The 19,764-nt window shown below is 48.8% G+C and overlaps 1 protein-coding gene across 2 annotated transcripts in view; it reads left to right on the forward strand.

Annotated features, from left to right (window-relative positions):
* The window catches only part of Smoc2 (SPARC related modular calcium binding 2), a 125,301-nt gene that overhangs the window by 88,802 nt on the left and 16,735 nt on the right, over positions 1–19,764 (forward strand). For both annotated transcript variants that reach the window (XM_006524777.3, NM_022315.2), the window contains exons 8-9: positions 617–803; positions 7,146–7,228. In XM_006524777.3, the coding sequence (XP_006524840.1) occupies positions 617–803; positions 7,146–7,228 (270 nt within the window). The remainder of the gene's footprint in view (positions 1–616; positions 804–7,145; positions 7,229–19,764) is intronic.

Raw genomic sequence — 19,764 nt, forward strand, 5'->3', positions numbered from 1 at the left:
TCACTTCCTACTTGCCAAGTTGTAGAGATTTTCTCTAGGGTGTGGCTCACTTGGCTTGATTGGAGCCTTTGCCTGCTGTCTTCTGTCTGAGTCAGACTATATGTGACCAATCTAGGGTTGGTGATCTGTCTGTCTGTCTGTCTGTCTGTCTGTCTGTCTGTCTATCTATCTATCTATCTTATCTATCTATAGATCTCTCTCTCTGTGTACCAGTTTATCAATCTTTTGGCAGATGTCACTGAGATATAAACTAGTTGTGGTTAGACACAAAGAAGAACCTGAGTTTCTAGCCTGAGAGGACATGACCTCTGTGCACTGTACTCCATAATCCATGCAGGAAAGCCCATGTTTCTCAATAACAAGTGTTTCTCGGGGATTGTGGGTTAAGGGCACATAGTATGATCACATGGGAAGAATAACATATTCCTGTCCTGTCGCATAAAATATCCCAGCCTCACAACAGGGGGCTGAGGACAGGATCACTTGTCTGTTCTTAGGCCTGGTTCTCACTGTAGTGCTAGGACAGCACACAGCATCATTTAGCTGTGACTGGTCACTGGACTCCAATGCTGGCTCCGTGTGTCTGCTCACTCCCTGTTTCTTCCTACCCCTGCAGCATCCTCCTGTGATCAGGAGCATCAGTCAGCTCTTGAGGAAGCCAAGCAGCCCAAGAATGACAATGTAGTGATCCCCGAGTGTGCACATGGTGGTCTCTACAAGCCAGTGCAATGCCATCCATCCACCGGATACTGCTGGTGTGTGCTAGTGGACACTGGACGGCCCATTCCCGGGACCTCCACAAGGTAAACTGCATCCCCTTGGGAGCTGGAGGAGAGATGGTTGGGTTATGCAGCCAGCAAAGTGGAACCTGCCCCCCAAGATTCTTTCTATGGGCTCAGCTCTTGTTAAACTCAATGTCACAGTCTGAGTGTGACTGTCACACAGGAATTCTGTCCTCTGTTCTCTGTGCTCCTGCTGCTTAAGAAGAGTTGTTTTGGCCATAAGAGGGAAAGCTTATTGTTATCAGTCAAGGGCCATCAAGTATGAAGCAGAGAAGGGGTCAACTCTAGGAACGAATATTTGGACCACTTCTTGCTGCTGGCTTTGGCCAGAGAGGTTAAATATTTAAGAAGCCAAGGAAGCTAGATGCCTCAAATAGCTTTCTATAGAATGTAAATATTTGTATCTAGAAAATGTCATTTAAAGAGAGGAATATGTGAAGGCTGGAGAGATGGCCCAGTGGTTAAGAGCACTGGCTGCTCTTCCAGAGAGAGGACATAGGTTCAGTTCCCTGCACTGGTATGACAGCTCACAACTGTCTGTAACTTCAGTTCCAGGGTATCTGGCATCCTCATACAGACAAAACATCAATGTATATTTAAAATAGGGAAGGGGGAGGGAAGGAGGGAGAGAGAGAGAAAGAGAGAGAGAGAGAGAGAGAGAGAGAGAGAGAGAGAGAGAGAGAGAGAGAGAGAGAGAGAGAATGAATGAATGTGTAAGGCAAGAGTATCAATGTTATTCATGGTTTGCTTATGTTTTCTGTCAGTCTAAATACACAGTTATGTTCTCCCTGAATACCAGCAGGAACTAGTACTTGTATTGTATGCTGGGGAGGGGGAGGTGGTATTTCTGAGTGGGTGAATGTGTCTGGTGGACACCCATCAGTAGCTATTTGACAGAACCTCCCCCAGACTTATAAATATGCAAACATCTTTTCTCTCAGAGTTGCTACCTTCCTTCTCTAATTCTATCCCAGGTGCCTGGGTGAGCATTGGAGTGTTCCCTAAATCATTTCCCCAGTTATTCGAGTGTTACAACTGGCACTCCATGGGAGGCCCTAGTCAGCCTAGATCTCAAGGGCAGAAGCAAAGCGCAATTGCTCGAATGGCTATGGCTTCATCAGGACCAAGTCCAACCCATCCCAGCCATTTTCTAGCTGGACTGGAGCCATCGTCCTTGGAGTTCCTGGTTTGAATATTGTAACAATTCTATGACATTAAATGTTATTCTAGTAGTCAACATCTCTGTCCTCAAGACACTGGAGGACCCAGAAAGCCGAGATGAAGGGGGGCATCTCATGGGGAGGAGCAGCCTTAGGTTTGGAAGCAAGCACAAGCTGTGTGGCTGAGCTAGAACCTCTATTCCTGGGTTTTGCTATGGTAATCCATTGTCCTGTGTGTAGGTAGACAGGGTGTACTTTTTTCTTGAGCAGCCTTCCTTGGGGGTGATCTTCCTATATACTTGAGCCTCTGGCTCCTTCTGCATGCATCACTCAGGGTACCAGTTGGCTCCTACCAGCTGCCGGCTTGGCTCCATGCACACTTCTATCATAGAGGAGAAGCAGCCCTGGCAGAAGTGTTCTGAGTTGGCTAATGAACATCCTTACATAGTCAAACCCAGCACTCCTCCAGATGGCTCTGAAATGGTGAAATCAACATGCGTAATTCTATTCCCGGAGAACCCAAGAACAGTTTAGATTGTAGCTGAGTAGAAAGCCAGGCGCTTTCTTTCCTCTGTGAAGACTTTCCCCTGGTATCGGGCCAAACAGGACAACCTCAGGCTCCTGTTTCCATGTTTGCCTGATGGAGGTTCAGAAAAAGGCTCAACCTGAACTAAACTGAGAAGGCTGCTGAGATGGCTGTCCTCCTCTGTATCACACTTTCTTCCATCCACTAAACCAAAGCCAGAAGATGGTCTCGATCCTTTGGGAATGAAGTTATAGAGAGTTGTGATCTGTGTGGATACTGGGAATTGAACTCATATCCTCTGGAGGAGCAGCTGGTACTCTTAGCTGCTGAACCATCTCTCTAGCCCCAAGGCAGTTTCTCTTTTTAGCAGTCAGAGTACCCTCCCCTGGGAACTGATGGACATGCCCAGTTGCAGTCTCATCCCTAGGCTGACACCAGCCCAGCCAGAGAAGGGAGCCATTTATTGTGGTTTCTTCCTTAAGTACCAGAGCCAGGTTCCCGTCTAATAAATTTTCCTTTCTGAGGGAAAGAGATAATGTCAGCTGTAGCATCTGACAATCCTATAACATGTGATACTAAGGTAGAGAGCCCTTCAGAGGTGGGCAGGTGCAGGTGGGATCACAGCTTTTCTAGGCAGGGAAAAAAAGATGACCCTATGAGGCAGAGGTGGCGTGAGGGATGTGAGGCATTCAATCGGAGCAGGGAAAGCAGTGCAGAGAGCAGAGCTTTCAGACTCAGGTCTATGGTCACATCAGCCCACATCAGCCCTGATGGACAGCCTGGCTGGTGTTGTCGCACTTGCTCAGTGGTGGTGAGAACATGTCCTGGCTTCCCTTCCTCCCATTTCCTGTCAGTAAACACTGGAATGATTTGAATGGCCCCTGTGTTCCAGGCATCAAAGTCGTAGGACGGGGACTCGGTGAATGCAGAGGATGAACACCAGGGCTTCCAAGGGAAGGGGTGGTGGTGACAGAATGGGTCCACGGCTCAGCCTGCATGAGGAAATGTTTTGGATGATGATTAATCTGGAGGGCATTGCGCAAGAGCAGGCCCTTGGGGCACAGAGTAACAGAGTAGCTGGGTGTGGCCTCTAGGATGGTAACATTGTAGTGAAACAGTAGGAATCCCTTGGGGAGCAAGGTGTGCGGGCCACACAGTGATGCTCAATGCACCTTGGGCAGAAGACAGAGCATCACCTGGCAGCTTTTGTGCAACACTGAGCAAGACAAGCTTGGCCCAAGCCACCAGGGAAGCCCTGGCATGCACTTGCCCTAGATAGAGCTCAGCATTTGCTTTCATGCGTCCACAGGAGGACTCCTTGACCTTGGCAGCAGGAAGCTGAAAGTGTCAAACCCTTTGCCATTTATAAGCCGTGTCTCTGTCCTTATATACCACATAGGAATAAGGTGCTTCTGTTGTGGCCTTGAGTCAAATATCACACACCCAGTGCTGTCCATCCTTGCAAAGCTGACCTTCCCTCTGGATCAGCCAGGAGGTCGAGATGGCAGATCTTGCAGGCTCTCCTGCCCCCTGGGTAAAGATTGACATTCTGACCATATTTTGTATGGCCTTGCACGGAGTTGGGGCACACCTGCAGAGCCCCGCTGCCAGGCCTGGTGGCCCCGAAGCAGGAGGAGTGGCAGGTTTCTACCTGGCTGCTGTCCAGTCGTGGCAGGGGCTCGGAGAAGGCTATTGGATTCCTCGTGTCGGCTGACTGCCAGTTGCTCCATTAGTGGCGGAACAGACTTCCCTTTCACCTTTGTGAGGGCTTGCTTGGGCTTCATGCACCTGCCTGGTGCTGCAGTCTGGCCCCATTTGCCTCGAGACAGCCTCCGCTCTGACACCAGCGCTCTGCTGCACAGTGGCCGTGTGCATGTGGCTATGTGGGCGTGAAATTGCACTTCTCCATGGCGGCAAGCCTGGTATCTGATGGGCAGCCACAGCCAGGCAATGTTCTTTTTTTTTCCCCTCCTTTTGTGAAGTAAGCACTGTTGAGAGAACAAAGGCTTTTGCAGCCAAATTCACTTTGGTAAGCCCGCAAGTTCCGCTCCAGGTTACCGTTTCTGCACCGGCAAGCCTTTCTCCACGCTCTCTCAAATGTGCAGAACACAGTTACTTAGATGTGCTCTTCAAATTTCAGCACCACTGAAGACTCAAGATAGCTCAGCCCCAAGCTAGAGCAGAGATCAAATGAGTTGGCACGGGCCAGCGGACGGCCTGACTCTCTGACCGTGTGGACCACACGAACACTGGAAATAAGGCTCAGCTCTCTGACACTGAAGGACAGCCCATGGCTCACATATCGTGGGATGGCTGGTTTGGGATTCTACACCATCAGTTAAGAGCAGAGGCACATACCTCTCTGTAGGTTATAGGTCACTGCAGCATCGATGACAGTTCTACCTTACCCCTAACCCTCAGGCAATGCCTGGAAACTGGAGTGAAGCTCCGCTATGCAGGGCATTTATTTTCTCTAGCTTTAGCCTCACTCAGGAATAGTGGTTAACGACCCCTGAGGCAGCTGCGTCCATTCACTATTGTCTTCAGATGAATTTTGACTCTTGTCTAATGATGTGGTCCTGGGCAGCAGAAGCCAACTGAGTAAGGGTCCCTCCACCGCACTGCCACTGCCCTGTGGCTGTGAATGTTCCATGCTGCCTGGCACTGAGTCTCTGTTCTCAAAGAATATATGCCAGTGGCTTTGGGGAAGGATGTGGTAGTTTGGCTGTTTGTGAGGGTGCATCGGGGACTCTAATTTTGAAAGCAATGTTTCAGAAAGGTGTGAAGTTTGTGGAAAGAGGGCATTGATATCTATGGTGTCAAAGCTGTGTCGCAAGTCATTCATCATCATCATCTTATTATTATTGTTATTACATCTCATAACACATCATATATTATCTTTGTTTTTGTGAGATAAGTTCCCATGCAACCAAGACTAGCCTCAAACCCACTCTGTAGGCAAAGGTACATTGAACTCTCTTTTTAAAAATTAGTGTGTGTGTGTGTGTGAGAGAGAGAGAGAGAGAGAGAGAGCAAGAGAGAGTGAGAGAGAGAGAGAACACGCATGCACATCTGGGCACATACATGTCACATCATGTATGTGGCGCTCAGAAGGCAGCTTTCTGGAGTCAGTTTTCTCCTCCCACAGTGGATTTTGGTGATTGCATGTGGGTTGTTGGGTTGCTGTGGCAAGAGCTTTTATGCTTAACCATGACATCCCTGCCTAGAATTCCTGTCCTGTCTCTACTTCCTGAGTTCGGGGACTACAGGCATACTACCATGCCTAGTTTCTGAAGATTTTAAGGAATGTCTCATTATGAGACCCTCTGCGGCATAAAATGAAGCCAAATAAATGTGCCCTTACAGCCCTTCCTGTGGAAAGGGAGTGGTCAGGGAGAAGGGAGGAGGGTCCTGTAGAATTTTGCCATTTCCTGACTCCTGTCACCTCCAACCTAGCTTTCTCCTTTCTTAGCCAGTGCTCCCTCAGTCTACATAGTGCTCCATGAGGGAGCACCTCCTGACCATCTGCTGCTGTGTATGCAGCACCCCAGTCCCTAAGAAAGAGTCTCCAAGGTGGGATCAATGAGTGAGACTTGAAAAAAGGGGGTTATAATTGTGGGGAACAGACTCAGTCAGTGTTGAAGTCTGGCATCTGCTGGTAGCTGGAAGGGAAGGATGGCTCATGGGTCACACCTTCCATTAGATTGTACAAGTCAGAAAGATAGGTTGTTATACCCTACCTCTCTGGGATGGGCTCTCTTGTCCTCCACACCTTGTCCTTGCTGAGGCAACCTGTTCCTTGAGCTCACAGTGAGAGGGCAAATGTCCAGAAGGGGGAAGTCACTGGTCTCTGGTACAGGACTCCACGTCACCTCGGCACTCACACGGGCCTGGGGCTAGTGCAGTCTCAAGGAGCTGCTGAGCAGCATCAGAGGCACATCTGGGCTTGGACCAGAAACATTCAGGAGGCAAGTACCTCCAGGCAGAAGGCACAGGCAGGTCTTCTGAGGCATGCCACCAACACCCGATAAAACCATAGCACACCCCTTCCTTCCTTTCTTCTTCCTTTTTATTTTCTCTTTAAACATTTGGGCAAATTTCTGTAGCTCCACTAGTTGTATTGAAAAGTCTTTCAATGACATAACTGTGGAGTCCAAGTTCTTTCTGAGACCTTGGCTCCTTTCTGAAGGTAGCCAAGTGGCAAATCCTTGCCCCATTTCATGCCCACGCGCCTCACTCCCATGCATTTGCAAACTCCCCAAGAGACATTGGAGCAGGACACTTGCTATTCATAAAAACATAAAGTAGAAAATGGAGGGCAGGGTGTGCGTGTTTAGAAACCACCAGACAAGACTCTCTTAACCAGATTAAAGAGGCAAGCCTGACCACGTGTGCTGAGCTGCAAGTCCTCTTGGTCTGATGACTGTGGATAGAAGTTGATCTAGGACTGTTTGCTCAAGCCACCAGGGGGTTAAATCACAGAGCTGTGATACAACAGTAGAGCTTATGAAACATTCTGGGGCCGCGCGCGCGCGCGCGCGCGTGTGTGTGTGTGTGTGTGTGTGTGTGTGTGTGTGTGTGCATGTGTGTGTGTGTGTGCACACCTTGTTAGATGTGAGAAACTGAAGACAACTCCAATTCCGACTCTCAGCCCCACTCTTATCACCCTGCTCCTAGGTATGAGCAACCTAAGTGTGACAACACAGCCCGAGCTCACCCAGCGAAGGCCCGGGACCTGTACAAGAACAGGCCACTGCAGGGTGAGTACAGCATCCCTGGGGGTCAGGCAGCTTGGTGACCACTCAGGATCACACACAATGTGGGATGTGGGAAGGGGGAAAGTCTGGTGGACCCTGTGCCTTACGGCCCCTCTAAGAGCCTGAATTCCAGCAGACATGGGAAACCATGTAAGAGACAGGTAAGATACACAGTGACCTCAGAGATAACTCAGATTTGGCAATGTGGAAATGACACCAGGACATGACCAGACATGTATGGGAAGAGGGAAAAATTGTTCCTAAAGCAAGCCCCCACACCACCCCCAAAAAACCCTCCTGGGAGTTTCTGCAAGCCTTCACTCGGTGGAGGATGGGAACCCTGACAGGACTCTTCATTGAACTTGCATTTGAAGCTGGCTGTTGACTTTAATAAACACAAGTCCATCTGTATACCAAGTGAACGTAACTGCCAGGACTGTTTGAGATAAAACAGAGAGTAGATTTAAACTTATAAGGAATCAGAGTGTTGTGCTGGAAGATGCTTCTCTGGTGATTGCTTTCTCAGAAAGCATACAAGTGTCTGCCTGTGACTGAGGACCAAGGGCCTTCACTACACTGACGTCACAGGTGAACTCGATGCCGTAAGGACCATGCATGGAAGAAGCTCTCTGCTTTCTTCTGTCTGGTTGTTTTCCTTGAAGCGTCTGCAGACCACAAATCCCCCACCCGAGTCTCCGGGCTCTGACAGCCTACGCTGTAAAGACCTCTATGCCTGGCAAGGTTGGTCTGGTCTCTTCTTCTGGTCAGGAGAAAGTCCTCCTGTAGCAATTCTCTGCATTCCCTTCATAGTTTGGACTGTATTGATTAAACAGGTAACTTGAAAACGAAAACTATTTGTATAAACAGGAGAGGACAGCACACCCTCATCTCCTTATGGCACCATCCGTCTGCACAAGCTCGCTGCAGAGCAACAGCTGGCCTAGCCCTGCTGTGGGGAACCAACCACACTTTCCTCCCAGCAGGGTTAGCAGTAGCCCACCTCCTGCTCTGATGATCTTGACCAAGGCTTTCTGCTGGTTCCCAATTTCATAGGTTTGGGAACCTGCAGGTGATGTCATCTTAAGGACATCATTCCTCTCTGTGGATAGCTTCTTGCTCCCTGCCTCCTGGATCAGGGACTGAGACAGAGAGTATACGGTTCAGGGCGAATCTGGCATAGACACCCTGCCTGGGATCTTATGGGTGCTGTGGTCTTAGAGACCTCTCAGCGGGCCCAGAGGCTCTCTGGCCTAAAGACTACTTTTCCACAAGTATCTAAATCAAGTTTTCTTTCGAGGCAATTGCTTATGTAGACTCTGCTGGCCTTCAGCTCCCTATGCAGCAGGGGATAGCCTTGAATTTCTGACACTCTTGCTGCTTCCCCACAAGTATTGGATTTTAGCCTCTGCCGGCATGTTGACTGAAATCAGGCTTTTTGTATCAGTAAACAATACGGTTTCTTAGAAGCAATTTGCTTGCTGGATTTGATGAGGCCTTATCATATTCTACAGAATGTCACAATGTTCTCTGCTCCCAATGCCTACGATGAAGAACCCAAGACTTAGTATCATTAATACGATGCCCCATGACTTCTAAGTTCTGTGGCTCTGGCTCGCCCCCTCTATGAACAGCACACGTTACTGTCCAGTGAAGCTTCCATTTGCTTCTCTCCTGGTGGGATTTCATACTTTAGGTGGCTACTGTTCTTGATTCAAAGACTGGGGTTGTACGAAATTTGGTGAGAATCAGTGGCTGTCACTGTGGAGAACCTGACATGGTATCATTGTTTGGCCTGTCTGAAGGTCAGAAGTTACTCAGAAGAGCCAACACTCAGCATATAGAAGAGGTCCCATGTAGAGTCAAGGCAGCCACTGCACTTTGCTGACACAAGGGGGAAGGACCATGGGGCCTTACCATCCCTCTGCCCGAGCCCTGGAGAGGCCAGCTCATCTGCAGTCCCAAAAGTGTTTGGGAGAGTACTGCTCACACCCACGTAATAGCTTTCATTAGTTGGAACATTATCCTTATTAGGAGAGAAATCCAGGAAAGTCCTAAATTAACTCCAGGATGCAGGATCCCCTTTGTGAGGAGGAGAAACTGATTTCCACAATAACCCAGCAGCCAGCCACCTGGCAGGTGAAGCGTCATGTGAGAGAGGCCGAGGGGTGAGTTTCCTTCCGTGCAGACGTGCGTTCCTTTCTACATTGCTTTCTTCCAGCTCGGCAGCCTTCAACTCCCATGTCAAGCTGGGAAGACAGCTTGCTGCCCTTGCCTCTTTGTTAGCTCATGCCCGCTGACAGCAAGAGATGACTTGGTCTTTGGAGTCTAGCATCAGGCTGTATGTGGAAGAGAGGGGGTTCCTCAATGTTCTCTCATGCCAGGGGCTTCTCTCTGGTTGCCTTATAGTGGCTTTGAGAAAAGTAAACAAAACCAGGTTAATAAAAACATAAAATAGTCGCAGAGCCATCTTTTCCCCTTAGGCAAACCTCTCTTCTTTTGCTCCTAATTAAAGTACCATATGCTGAGCGGCCCGGAGACAGATGAGTGATCAGTAACAGGTACTGCTCTCGATGAGGACCAGTTTTGGTTCCCGGCGGGCGCTCACATCTGTGCTCCACGCTGTTATTCAAGCTCCAAGGTCATCTGATGTTCCTGCATCCATGAGCCCATGGCCACACACAAACATAATTAAATGGAAGTTTTAAAAGCCCACGGGTGTTTTGAGCCATGTACCCCAGTGTGCCCCATTATTCCACCTGCATCGCTCTTCCTCTCTTCAGACTCTCTTGAGACTAAAGAGCTATTTGTGAGGAATTCAGTGTGATCTTTATTAGAAATGTGTTCTCTTCTTCCTTTAGGACTTACCTTCCAGGCACCCTCTCTACCTTCCAGGCACCCTCTCTGCCTCTCCGTCAGCATGCACCTGTCTGGGGTACTCCTGTGTATCCAGGGCTTGAGATTCCAGGTGAAGATGTGGACCTACTCTTTCTTGCCCCTTTCCTGTACCTCATAGGTTCCCTTGGGTGAGACCCAGCCCTCTTGCTCCTTTCCATCAGTGCAGAGGCCACCAGATACGATAGACCAAGGGATCTCAAGACACTTTCTCTTGCCATCCTTTGGGGACCCAGCATTGAGAAACATTTGTTGATTTCAATTGGCATCAATCTCTTTCTTTTTTAATTTTTAATTTTTTTTTTTTGTTGTTGTTGAGATAGGTCCCATGAAGCCTACACTGGCCTCTTGTAACTCGCTGCATAGTTGAGGGTGACCTTTGAACTCCCAATCCTCCAGCCTCTACCTCCTGAGTGCTAGAGTTACAAGCGCATGCTGCACTGAGGACTGGACCCGGGGGTCTGGTGCATGTTAGGCAAGCATTCTCCCAACTGAGCCACGTGCCTTGCCTGTGGCATAAAGGCTTTAAACGAATAAACATTTCCAGGGTGGGAATGGTAACTGATCCTGGCAGTTCACTGCCTTCTTTATACCTCTGCTCTCATTACCCAGTGAAAGGAGGAAGAAATTCAGGAGTGTGTTCTCTGCTTGGCAGCCCACAGCAATCGCAGGCGTAATTATAACCCTCGACTCAAACCATCAAGCCGCCCTTCTATCTTTTTCGAGCAATATTTTAGCACGATCGTAAATTGCTTCAAAATTAATTATGACTTTCTGAGGCAGCAGAAAACGATCCTCACCTCGCCCTAGGCACAGCTTAGCTTGCTTTCCGAAGGTAATTAGACCCTAAGCTATGCGTTCTTGCCAGGTATTGCATGACACATGGAGAGGTTGGTGTTTACCTTTCTTGCCAAGTGGATGGGCAGACAGCACTTTCCACAGCCAGGGGATTCCCTGACTGTGAGAGATGGCAATGCTTCTCTTTTAGAAACTAAACGTCAACTTGCATGTTTTCTCCTGTCAGATTAAGTGCTGAATTCAGACACAAGCCAGCTGAGAACATGGTGGCTTTATGCTTGTTTATTTATTATTCATTTAAATTTTTTGAGACAGGGTCTCATATAGCCTATGCTGACCTTGAACTTGTTATATCACGTTGAACCCCAGACCCTCCTGCTTCACTTCCTGGGTTCTGGGTTTACAGACATGTGCTTTCTCACCTCTTTTCTGTGGTGCTGGAGAAGCCAAGCCAAGGCCTCTTGCAGGCTCTACTAACTGAGCTACAGTCCTAGCTCATACTGTGTTTAGACACAGTTCTCTAAACTTGAACATATGGGTAAAGCTATGTGTGTCCCTCAGTGCGTACAGAAACTTGTTCCTGCCATCTGCTTCCCTAGCCCCCAAACACACACACACACACACACACACACACACACACACACACACACACACACACAGGGTATCTATCCTGTGCCATCCTCCTTCTACCAGGCAGGTAGGGAGAGAGTTGGTACCAGTTCTGTGGTGGTTCCTAGTGAAAAAGAATCTGAGAGGCTTATCAGCCTTACCCATAGCCTTACCTCATTTTTATAAGCAGCAGGGCCAGCCTCACCTTAGGGACTGGACACATGTCAGCACCCTGTGCTTTAATGGGCCTTCTCAGTTTACTGTTCTATGCTCACCACTATGAACATCATCCTGAAGATAATAGCCTTGTGTGGATAGCTCTACACGGGGCCAACTAGGCAGCTAGCTGTGATTAGTGGTAACATGGCAGTGACTCACCTGTATGTCATCCGCAAAACCAATGCCCTGATGTTTGGAAAGCTTTGGTGAACTGGGTAAATCAGCTAGCAAAGGGGCTGGGAGGATAGGGAAGGCATAAACCATATTAGCTTGGTGGGACACCAGGGAGGTCAGGAGGACCACGAGGGGCAGGTACATCTTAGCATCCTTCCTATTCACTGAGCATAGTTCATGCAGCAGGCCCAGCCCGGAGCATTGTAGAGAGCTGGAGGCAGCAGCAGAATTCAAACACACTTCCCATCACATGGATGCCCATCCAGGAGTGCTGAGGTGCACTGAAAGCGAAGAGTGTTTACAGATGGTCAGATTTCAGAAAACATCTATAAATATTCCAAAGATCTGAGGGCTTCTACTTGACTTCTTGTTTCCCAATATTTTAATATAATGAATACCTCATTCACAAGATACCCATGGGTTTGCTGAGTAGCCCAGGGCCAGGGTTAAATGACACATGAACCGACAGGAGGGACATTCAACAGTGAGCTCTAGGAGTCCTGGCTCTGGGCCGGCTCTTTGACGCAGTGCTCCATGGGCCATAGCTGTTTAGAACTGTGTGTTCGTAGCTTTGGCTGGGCACGTTCATCACCAGTTACGTGATAAGCTACTTGACCGCGACGCACGGAGGGTAGTGTTTACAAAGAAATGAGACAGAATGAAGTTTAAGTCACTCTCAGTCACCAAAGAAACACCACCAGACAAGTTAACGGCGTAAGCAGCCATCCAGAGACGGCCTCAAAAACATACGAGGTCTTGCTGTCCTTAGGCAACACCAAATATGCTTAATTGTTGCTAAACAATCCCCATTCTATTACAAACATTTCCTCCCTCGCTATTAAAGCTATTTATCTAAATTAACCTTGTTGGAAGAAACGTCCTGCTTGCTGTCCCCTGACCTTAGCTCACTTTATCCATTTAGGCTTTGCCCAGGACTCATCTGATTTTCTTTTTAAGACTCAGCAATAGCCAAGTTGAAAGCTCCTCATATTACCTTCCATTCAACAGACCTAAGTGGACGGCTTAGGTGGAATGGCGCTGCAAGGGCCCTGCATCACCAGGCAGGTGTATGCGCACACTGCTTGGATGCTGATTTCTGAGGCAGGCTCTCTCGATGGTTGAAGCTCACTCACTTGACTAGGCTGCCTGGCCACCCAGCCTCAGGATTCATTTGCTTCGCCCCACCTCCCACAACACTAGGATTCCAAGGGGTTGCTACAGTGCCTGACTTTATTTTTTTTTTTCCCTGTGGGTTCTGGAGATTAAACTCAACCTTCATGCCTGTAGGGCAGAGTTTACTGACTGAGCAATTCCCCAGCTTCCTTCTCTGTACATTTTGTGTTTTAATCCTAAGCCCCAGCCTGACTCTCATGTAGCTTCCTCCGAGGTCTTTTGAGTCGGTCTTATTTCTGGGAATGGTTCGGATTCCAGAGGGTGGTGACAACCTTCAGGTGGCACATGTCCCAGGCTGGTGAGCTGGGAAGCGAGGTGACACTATTAGCCTGTCACGTTGGCTGCTGCCTCGCCTCACTGAGTGAAGCCACTCAGACAGTGTTTGTTTTCCTTTGCTGCCTTTCTTCTCACTCCTACTAAATCGTTTTCTGTGATCTGAAATCAAGTTTCACCCCCAGTACCCACCCTGTGTTTTAAATCAAGAGCTGATCAGGATATTACCCCTCTTTGGCAATGTGAGTTGTTCCTTTCCTACAGTGTGTGTGTTTGTATGTGTGTGTGTGTGTGAGTGTGTGTGTGTGTGTGTGTGTGTGTGTGTGAGAGAGAGAGAGAAAGAGAGAGAGACAGAGAGACAGAGAGAGACAGAGACAGAGACAGACAGACATAATTAGAAAGACTGAGAGACTGGTAGAACAAACAAAGACTGGTGGTTGTTACGATCTCTGTTGACACCTGAGTACCTGAGCAGGCTTGGGTAGAATTCTGGGAAGCTATTGTCCGGATTCATTAGAAGAATATCTCAGCTGATCCCCAACCATGCCGAGTCAGGCCCCTCAGGGGGAAGGCACAGGCATTGGGCGGTTGGCAGTCCCCTGCTAGAGAAAGTCCATGGGTGGAGACAGCCGCACCCAGCTCCCTGAGGTGATCCAGGCAGGCATCTGGGGCTACAGCTATAGCAGGCAGGGTTATGAAAAGACCCTGCTGGAAGCAAAAACTGGATTATATTCTTTTGATAACGTTCTTCAGGCCAAGACCTCAGTGCCCACCTGTATAGACCAGTGACAGGCGAACGGGACGCTCCTGGATAGCCAAAAATGGAAGGAAGCATGGTTTATAATGAACAAATAGCAGGGCCTGGAAATTTCTAGATTGTTTTCCTTGAACAAGATTTAATATTTCATCCTAGTTTTGTTTTAGCTTGTCAAACTGAGGGCAGGCAGTCGCAGTGACATGGAGTCTCTGTCTGACAAAGGGTGATAAGGCTGCCCCTTATGTGCTAATTGACTTTCAGAAATTCCTGGAATGATTGAGGACGCTGCTGCTGGCGGGTGGCACTGCTGGTCTATCTTTTCCCGTGGGTTCTTCCTATCTAATCGGTTTCTTGAGCCTGTGGGATCCTCTTGTCCCCAGACAACAGTTGATGCTTTCCTCAGTCCCCACTCGGCCGTCTTGTCATCAGGGTCTCATGAAGTCAAAGAGGTGCTCAAAGCTTGAGGACCTTGTGATAACTGTCATGTCAGGACACCTCTGGGGCACACTGACATGCTCAGCAGAGAGGCTGGCTGTCACTTCACACCATCTTGCTAGATAGTAATTACCGCTCACCTTCCCTGGAGCAAAGCAGGCAACTTGCTCATTCAATGTAATGGTGGGAATTTTATCTCTGCAATTTTTCTAATGGAGAATTCTTTCTGGAGTAATGAGAGGAATAAAGCAGACACCCGGATATAGACATACCCACAGTGCCACCGCTGCCCATTGCTCTGCTCTGGCCATGAGATGTATGTTGCCATACTTTTAATTCTTGAGACACATACTCTTTTTGCACAGACTGGCTCCCCAGAACTTGCCACCCCAGCATCCTCTATGCATGGCATCTGGGAAGCCATATAGCTTCTAAGTTAGTAGAAGTAGGCAGTTGTTTTGTGCCTAGAGAATCAACAAGGAGCTGGGCTACAGCCCATCAACCCCTGCCCTTCCCTGTTGACAGCCATACCTACCCCTCTACAGCTCACAAAGGGAGAAGAGGACACTTGAGGGTCTGTAAAATCTAGATTTTCCTTCCAACTATTTAATTCCCAGAAATAACAACCCTGAGACTAATTATTAATGAATATCTAGGCTATAAGCTTTGGCTTATTCTCCAACTAGCTTGTAAGTCATTTTTCTGTTTATTCTCACCTGAGTTGAGCTGCCAGCTGGTTTATATCTGTCTCCTCAGCACTGTGGCATAAATCTCCAGTGCCTCCAATTATTTCCCAGAATTCTCTCTGGATGTCCTACCTCCTATTTCCTGCCTCAGCTCATTGGCCATACGCATTTTTATTGGCAGGTGATGCTTATAAGAGATTGTTTTTTCTATCAGAGCTGGTGCCTATAGCTGCAGGTGGAAGAGTTTCTGGGAAGCACTCGTGTGTCCTTCAGTGAAGACAGTGTTTCCTCCGCCTCTGAGATCGTGGCTGTAGGAATTTGGCAAAGTCTAGGCATGAGGTGGAGATTCCTGGAAGCCACTCTTGGCCTGTGTATTCTGAGGCCTTCCCAGAAGCACCCAGTAGGACCAGTTTCAGGTTCTCACCACTGTTTTCACACAAGCTCTCATGCTTGGAGTGACCTTTTAAGTACCAAAGCAAGAGTCTGTGGGGAGTCTTAAGCAGACAGAAGTCACACCTAGTGCTCAGACACACTTTAAAGGTGGGAATCTTCCGGAATCAGACTTTGCCCGGCTGAGGAACTTGGGTTACTCCCTTGGGGCTGAGAAGTGAGTAATCACAGTTTATCAAAACAATCATTCAGATGCATTGTGGAGCATGATCGTGTAGACCTGGAGGCAGGGGAGCTCTGCAGGGCTGCACAGTGTCCTGGATCAGCTCCTAGGCAGCTGAGGAGCTGACTGGGAATCCAGAGAATTCCTAGCTTACATCATGCTTGTGCTCTGCAGGGCTCGTGGGGAACAGGGACAGCAGGGTTAGCTTGAGGTGCTGTGACCCAACAGAACTACATGCACTGAAAGTTGGGTCCAGCCACATATTGTTGCCCTCAGGAGTCTGAGTTTTTTACCTTGGCATTGGCCTTTGGTAATTTTATTTTTTCGTCTTCACTCTTTACATATTAAAGGCAAATAGTGCATCCTTCAGCTTGGTAGCAAATTCCTAGTTGACCTGTCATGAGGTTTTGTGCAGTGTCTTAAGAGTCCCAGTTTTCTTAGAAGCAGTCAATAACTGGGTCCAGAACCAACACAAGCAGTGTATGCATGTTTCTACTGCCTGGAACCCAAGCAGGCAGTGTGTGCATGTCCCCACCACCTCGGTCCTGTGCAGGCCACTCATGCCTACCTCCTCCACCAGACTGCATATCTTCACCTTACAGATATACACCTCATCTCTTGCTCACCCCTCCATTAAGAGGCCCAGAGCTAACAAACAGATTGTGGGTTGTCAGACACTTGCTTAATGGAATTATTGTCCAGGCCATCAGGCTGGTTGTATGGCCCAACACAACTACATGCACTGCATGCTTCTCAGGGGACGTGAAGTGATGAGGGAGGCCCGTCACCAGCTGCACCGGCTGTGCTTTATGTCCCGTCTTTAAAGAGCAAGAACAGACATGGTACTGAGAAAGTTCAGCCATGCTGTCCCTAAGCCCGTCAGTCCCCGTGTGTAGGTTTGTCCTGTTGTATATGATGATTTGTGGCCAACAAAGGTCAAAAAAGAGGGCTACTGGGCACTCATCCTGAAACTACGTTATCACTATTGGATTCCTGTTGTCAGAGCAACCCGGACTCTCAACATTCTTCAGGACTGTTATATGAGCTCACCAGGCCCCTGGGCTGTAGGCCAGCATCTGCACTGGGACTTTAAGCTGCATATGAAGGCATCTGGTAGTACCTGCCTGATGCACTCCTTAGTGTGGAATATGCTTATAAAAATTCAGCCCCCTGACTGACCAGTTCCTATGTGTTCGAGTGGACTCTATAAGTACCTGAACTGCGTGAGCTTGCCCAACACCTCTGCAAGGGAGAGCCTAGGGTCCTAGTCAGATGCTGAGTGTGTGAGTTTGAGACAAATGGGTTCTCATCGGCTCAGATTGGGGAATCCTAAGAGGAGAACCTTGCTTGTTGGGCTCTCCCTGAAGAAATATAGTTACAGGAATGTGTGTGAGGAGATGACCCTATTTCAAGATAGCCTAGCATATAATCTGGGTGACAGTGGGCTGGGGAGTCATGGGCATGTGCCAACCACCTATCCCTCTGCCCATGGTGGGGAATTGCAGGCTGGTCTCCAGTTGAGCTGAGGTTTGAACCCCGGTGGTGATAATTCACCTTCATGAATGGTAGGCGTTCCCTCATGCTCCTAGAACTCTGGCTCCTGCCTAAGTTACTGCCCCCCACAGCCCCCACAAGAGAAGCATGGCTAGAAGTCACATAGGCAATGGCCCAAGCTTCTGATCTTCAGGCTAAACTCCTCCCCAGTTACCTAGCAACAGTAAAGACCATAAAAAGGGCTATTCAGCCCCTGCTTGCTCTCTTACCTCTTATGCTCTTACGTCTCTCTTGCTTTTTACCCCTCACTCTCACCCCCTTTCTCTTTGTCTTCTCTCCTCTCTTTTCTCTGTCTTCTCCTCTTCTCTCTCCCTCTTACTCTCTTTCTCTCTAGCCTTTCTCCTCTCTCTCTCTCTCTCTCTCTCTCTCTCTCTCTCTCTCTCTCTCTCCCTTCTCTCTTTCTCCCTGCATTTCTATAATAAATCTCTTAAAACCATAGAGAGTCTCTGCTCATCAAGATCCACCGCCCTCATCTCTCTCTCCTATAACCCTGGGGCTTTAGCAAGGTAGCTCCGGGGCTCCCCAGGTAGGGCTGCACCTTGGCCACCCCCTGAAGAGTGGGATAGAGGAATGCCCACCCAGGGATGAGTGGAAGATAGTTAGCAGCCCTCCCACACCTGACTGACCAGCGTATAGGTGGAACTCTGGCGGGGTGTGGGCCTTTTCCCTTCCCCCTCTTCCCCAGGGCCCCCTTTTTTAGTTCCCACAGCCCATGACTGTACCGGGCCCAAGCTTGGCTCAGGCCTGTGACTTCAGCATCTGTCTTGACTGCCCACCCACTGAAGTGACCTATTTATTCACACTGGGGCAGGAGTCACTCCTCACACACAGTTTTTGCTTCATAGTACACAGGGAGTCTGCTCCTTGTGCCCTGTCAGGAAGGGTGTTTTGTAACCTGCATGTTCAGTCACAGTGACTACCATTTATTTCCTCCTGCCATAGCTGCTGCCATCAAATGGGACTCTACCTTTTGCATATTAGCACAGCTTCTCTTCCGCCTCAACTCAACATCCTCATTTTCTTTTCATGCTGACTTCTTCCCTACACATTTTACCACGATAGCATGTGCGCCCTTCGCTGAGAAGTTTGACATTTTCCTAGAGTCAAGCCATTTCCCCTCACAGGCCCTTGCTGAAGGGTGCCATGCACTCCTGTGGGCCTGGGACTCTGGAGCCTTAGTTGAGGCTCTCACTGAAGTCTAAAGCAGCAGAGACAGAGAACACTGGGGCACTGTGCAGACACACAGAAGGAGAGCAGCTTTCACCAGAGCCAGCATGCTGCTCTCATGACTGGGATGCAGAGGACCAGGGCCCACTCTGACAGGAAAGCAATGAGCATACAGAGCCCAGAAATGCCGAGACTGATTGGTGTGATCCAAGCCAGGCACAGAACCAGACCAGGGACGTCCCTTGCACAAAGTGTATCAGGTCTCTGCTTCTCACAGCCTGCCGTTCTTGTCCAGGTCCCACCACCCGTGGGATTTGATGTCTGGTAGGTAGCCTCCTGAGGCAGGGTGTAAAGCAGACAGGAAGCACGTGTGCCAGGGCGCTGCATGCTGTGCCACCTCTGAACTGAGGAAACAGGATTCCTAGTGGTGATGTAAGCATTATTGAAAAGAAAACATGGCTTCCAGTTTCCCCATCCAGTGGCTGCCTCCCAAGTAAAACTCTAGGGGTATAGAAAATCCTTCAGGTTATTAACTTAACCTATAAATATGTATAAGCACGAGGTGACAACATTCCATTCAGAATGGAACTGGATTCCCGTTCCCTAACGCGCTGGGTTTATGACAGTCTAGGTGAAGGCGTCTGGAGCAAGGCCAGGGAAAGGCTGTAGGAGATAATCCGTCTCAGCTCTGATAAACAAGCTGGGGATGGACTCCAGAGAGAGCCTGTTTGCAAATGCAAAGCCAGCAGCATTTAGCCAGTGTAAGTTGTTCCTTCATTTGTATCACAGCCCCTTCCTACATCCTGGCTTTAATCAGACTGGCTTGTTTAGCAAGGTTTCTATAGGGTTAATAGAGATGAATTGAGGTCTCCATAAAAACTCTGGGGTACTCTGCCCTTTCTAGCATCCCTCAGATCTTCCATTGACACCTCACCTCGCCTCCCACCAGCATTGGCACCCATTCAGTGTGTCTTATGCCTGATGACCAGATAGGAGGTTGTTAACCCATCTCTGAGGATAAAGTCAGAAAAGATCCAGGACAGAGGGTGAGGAGATGCTGGCCTTGTCTTTTGAAAAACTCTTCTTCCTTCTTGAACATAATCTTGGCTGCTCTGCTTGAAGAGTACCACCATGGGTGGCAAGCATGGGTGTTCTCACCTTGGTGCCCACTGTGTATGGGCACCTAGTG

This window comes from Mus musculus, chromosome 17, assembly GCF_000001635.26.
Source record: "Mus musculus strain C57BL/6J chromosome 17, GRCm38.p6 C57BL/6J".
NCBI lineage: Eukaryota > Metazoa > Chordata > Mammalia > Rodentia > Muridae > Mus > Mus musculus.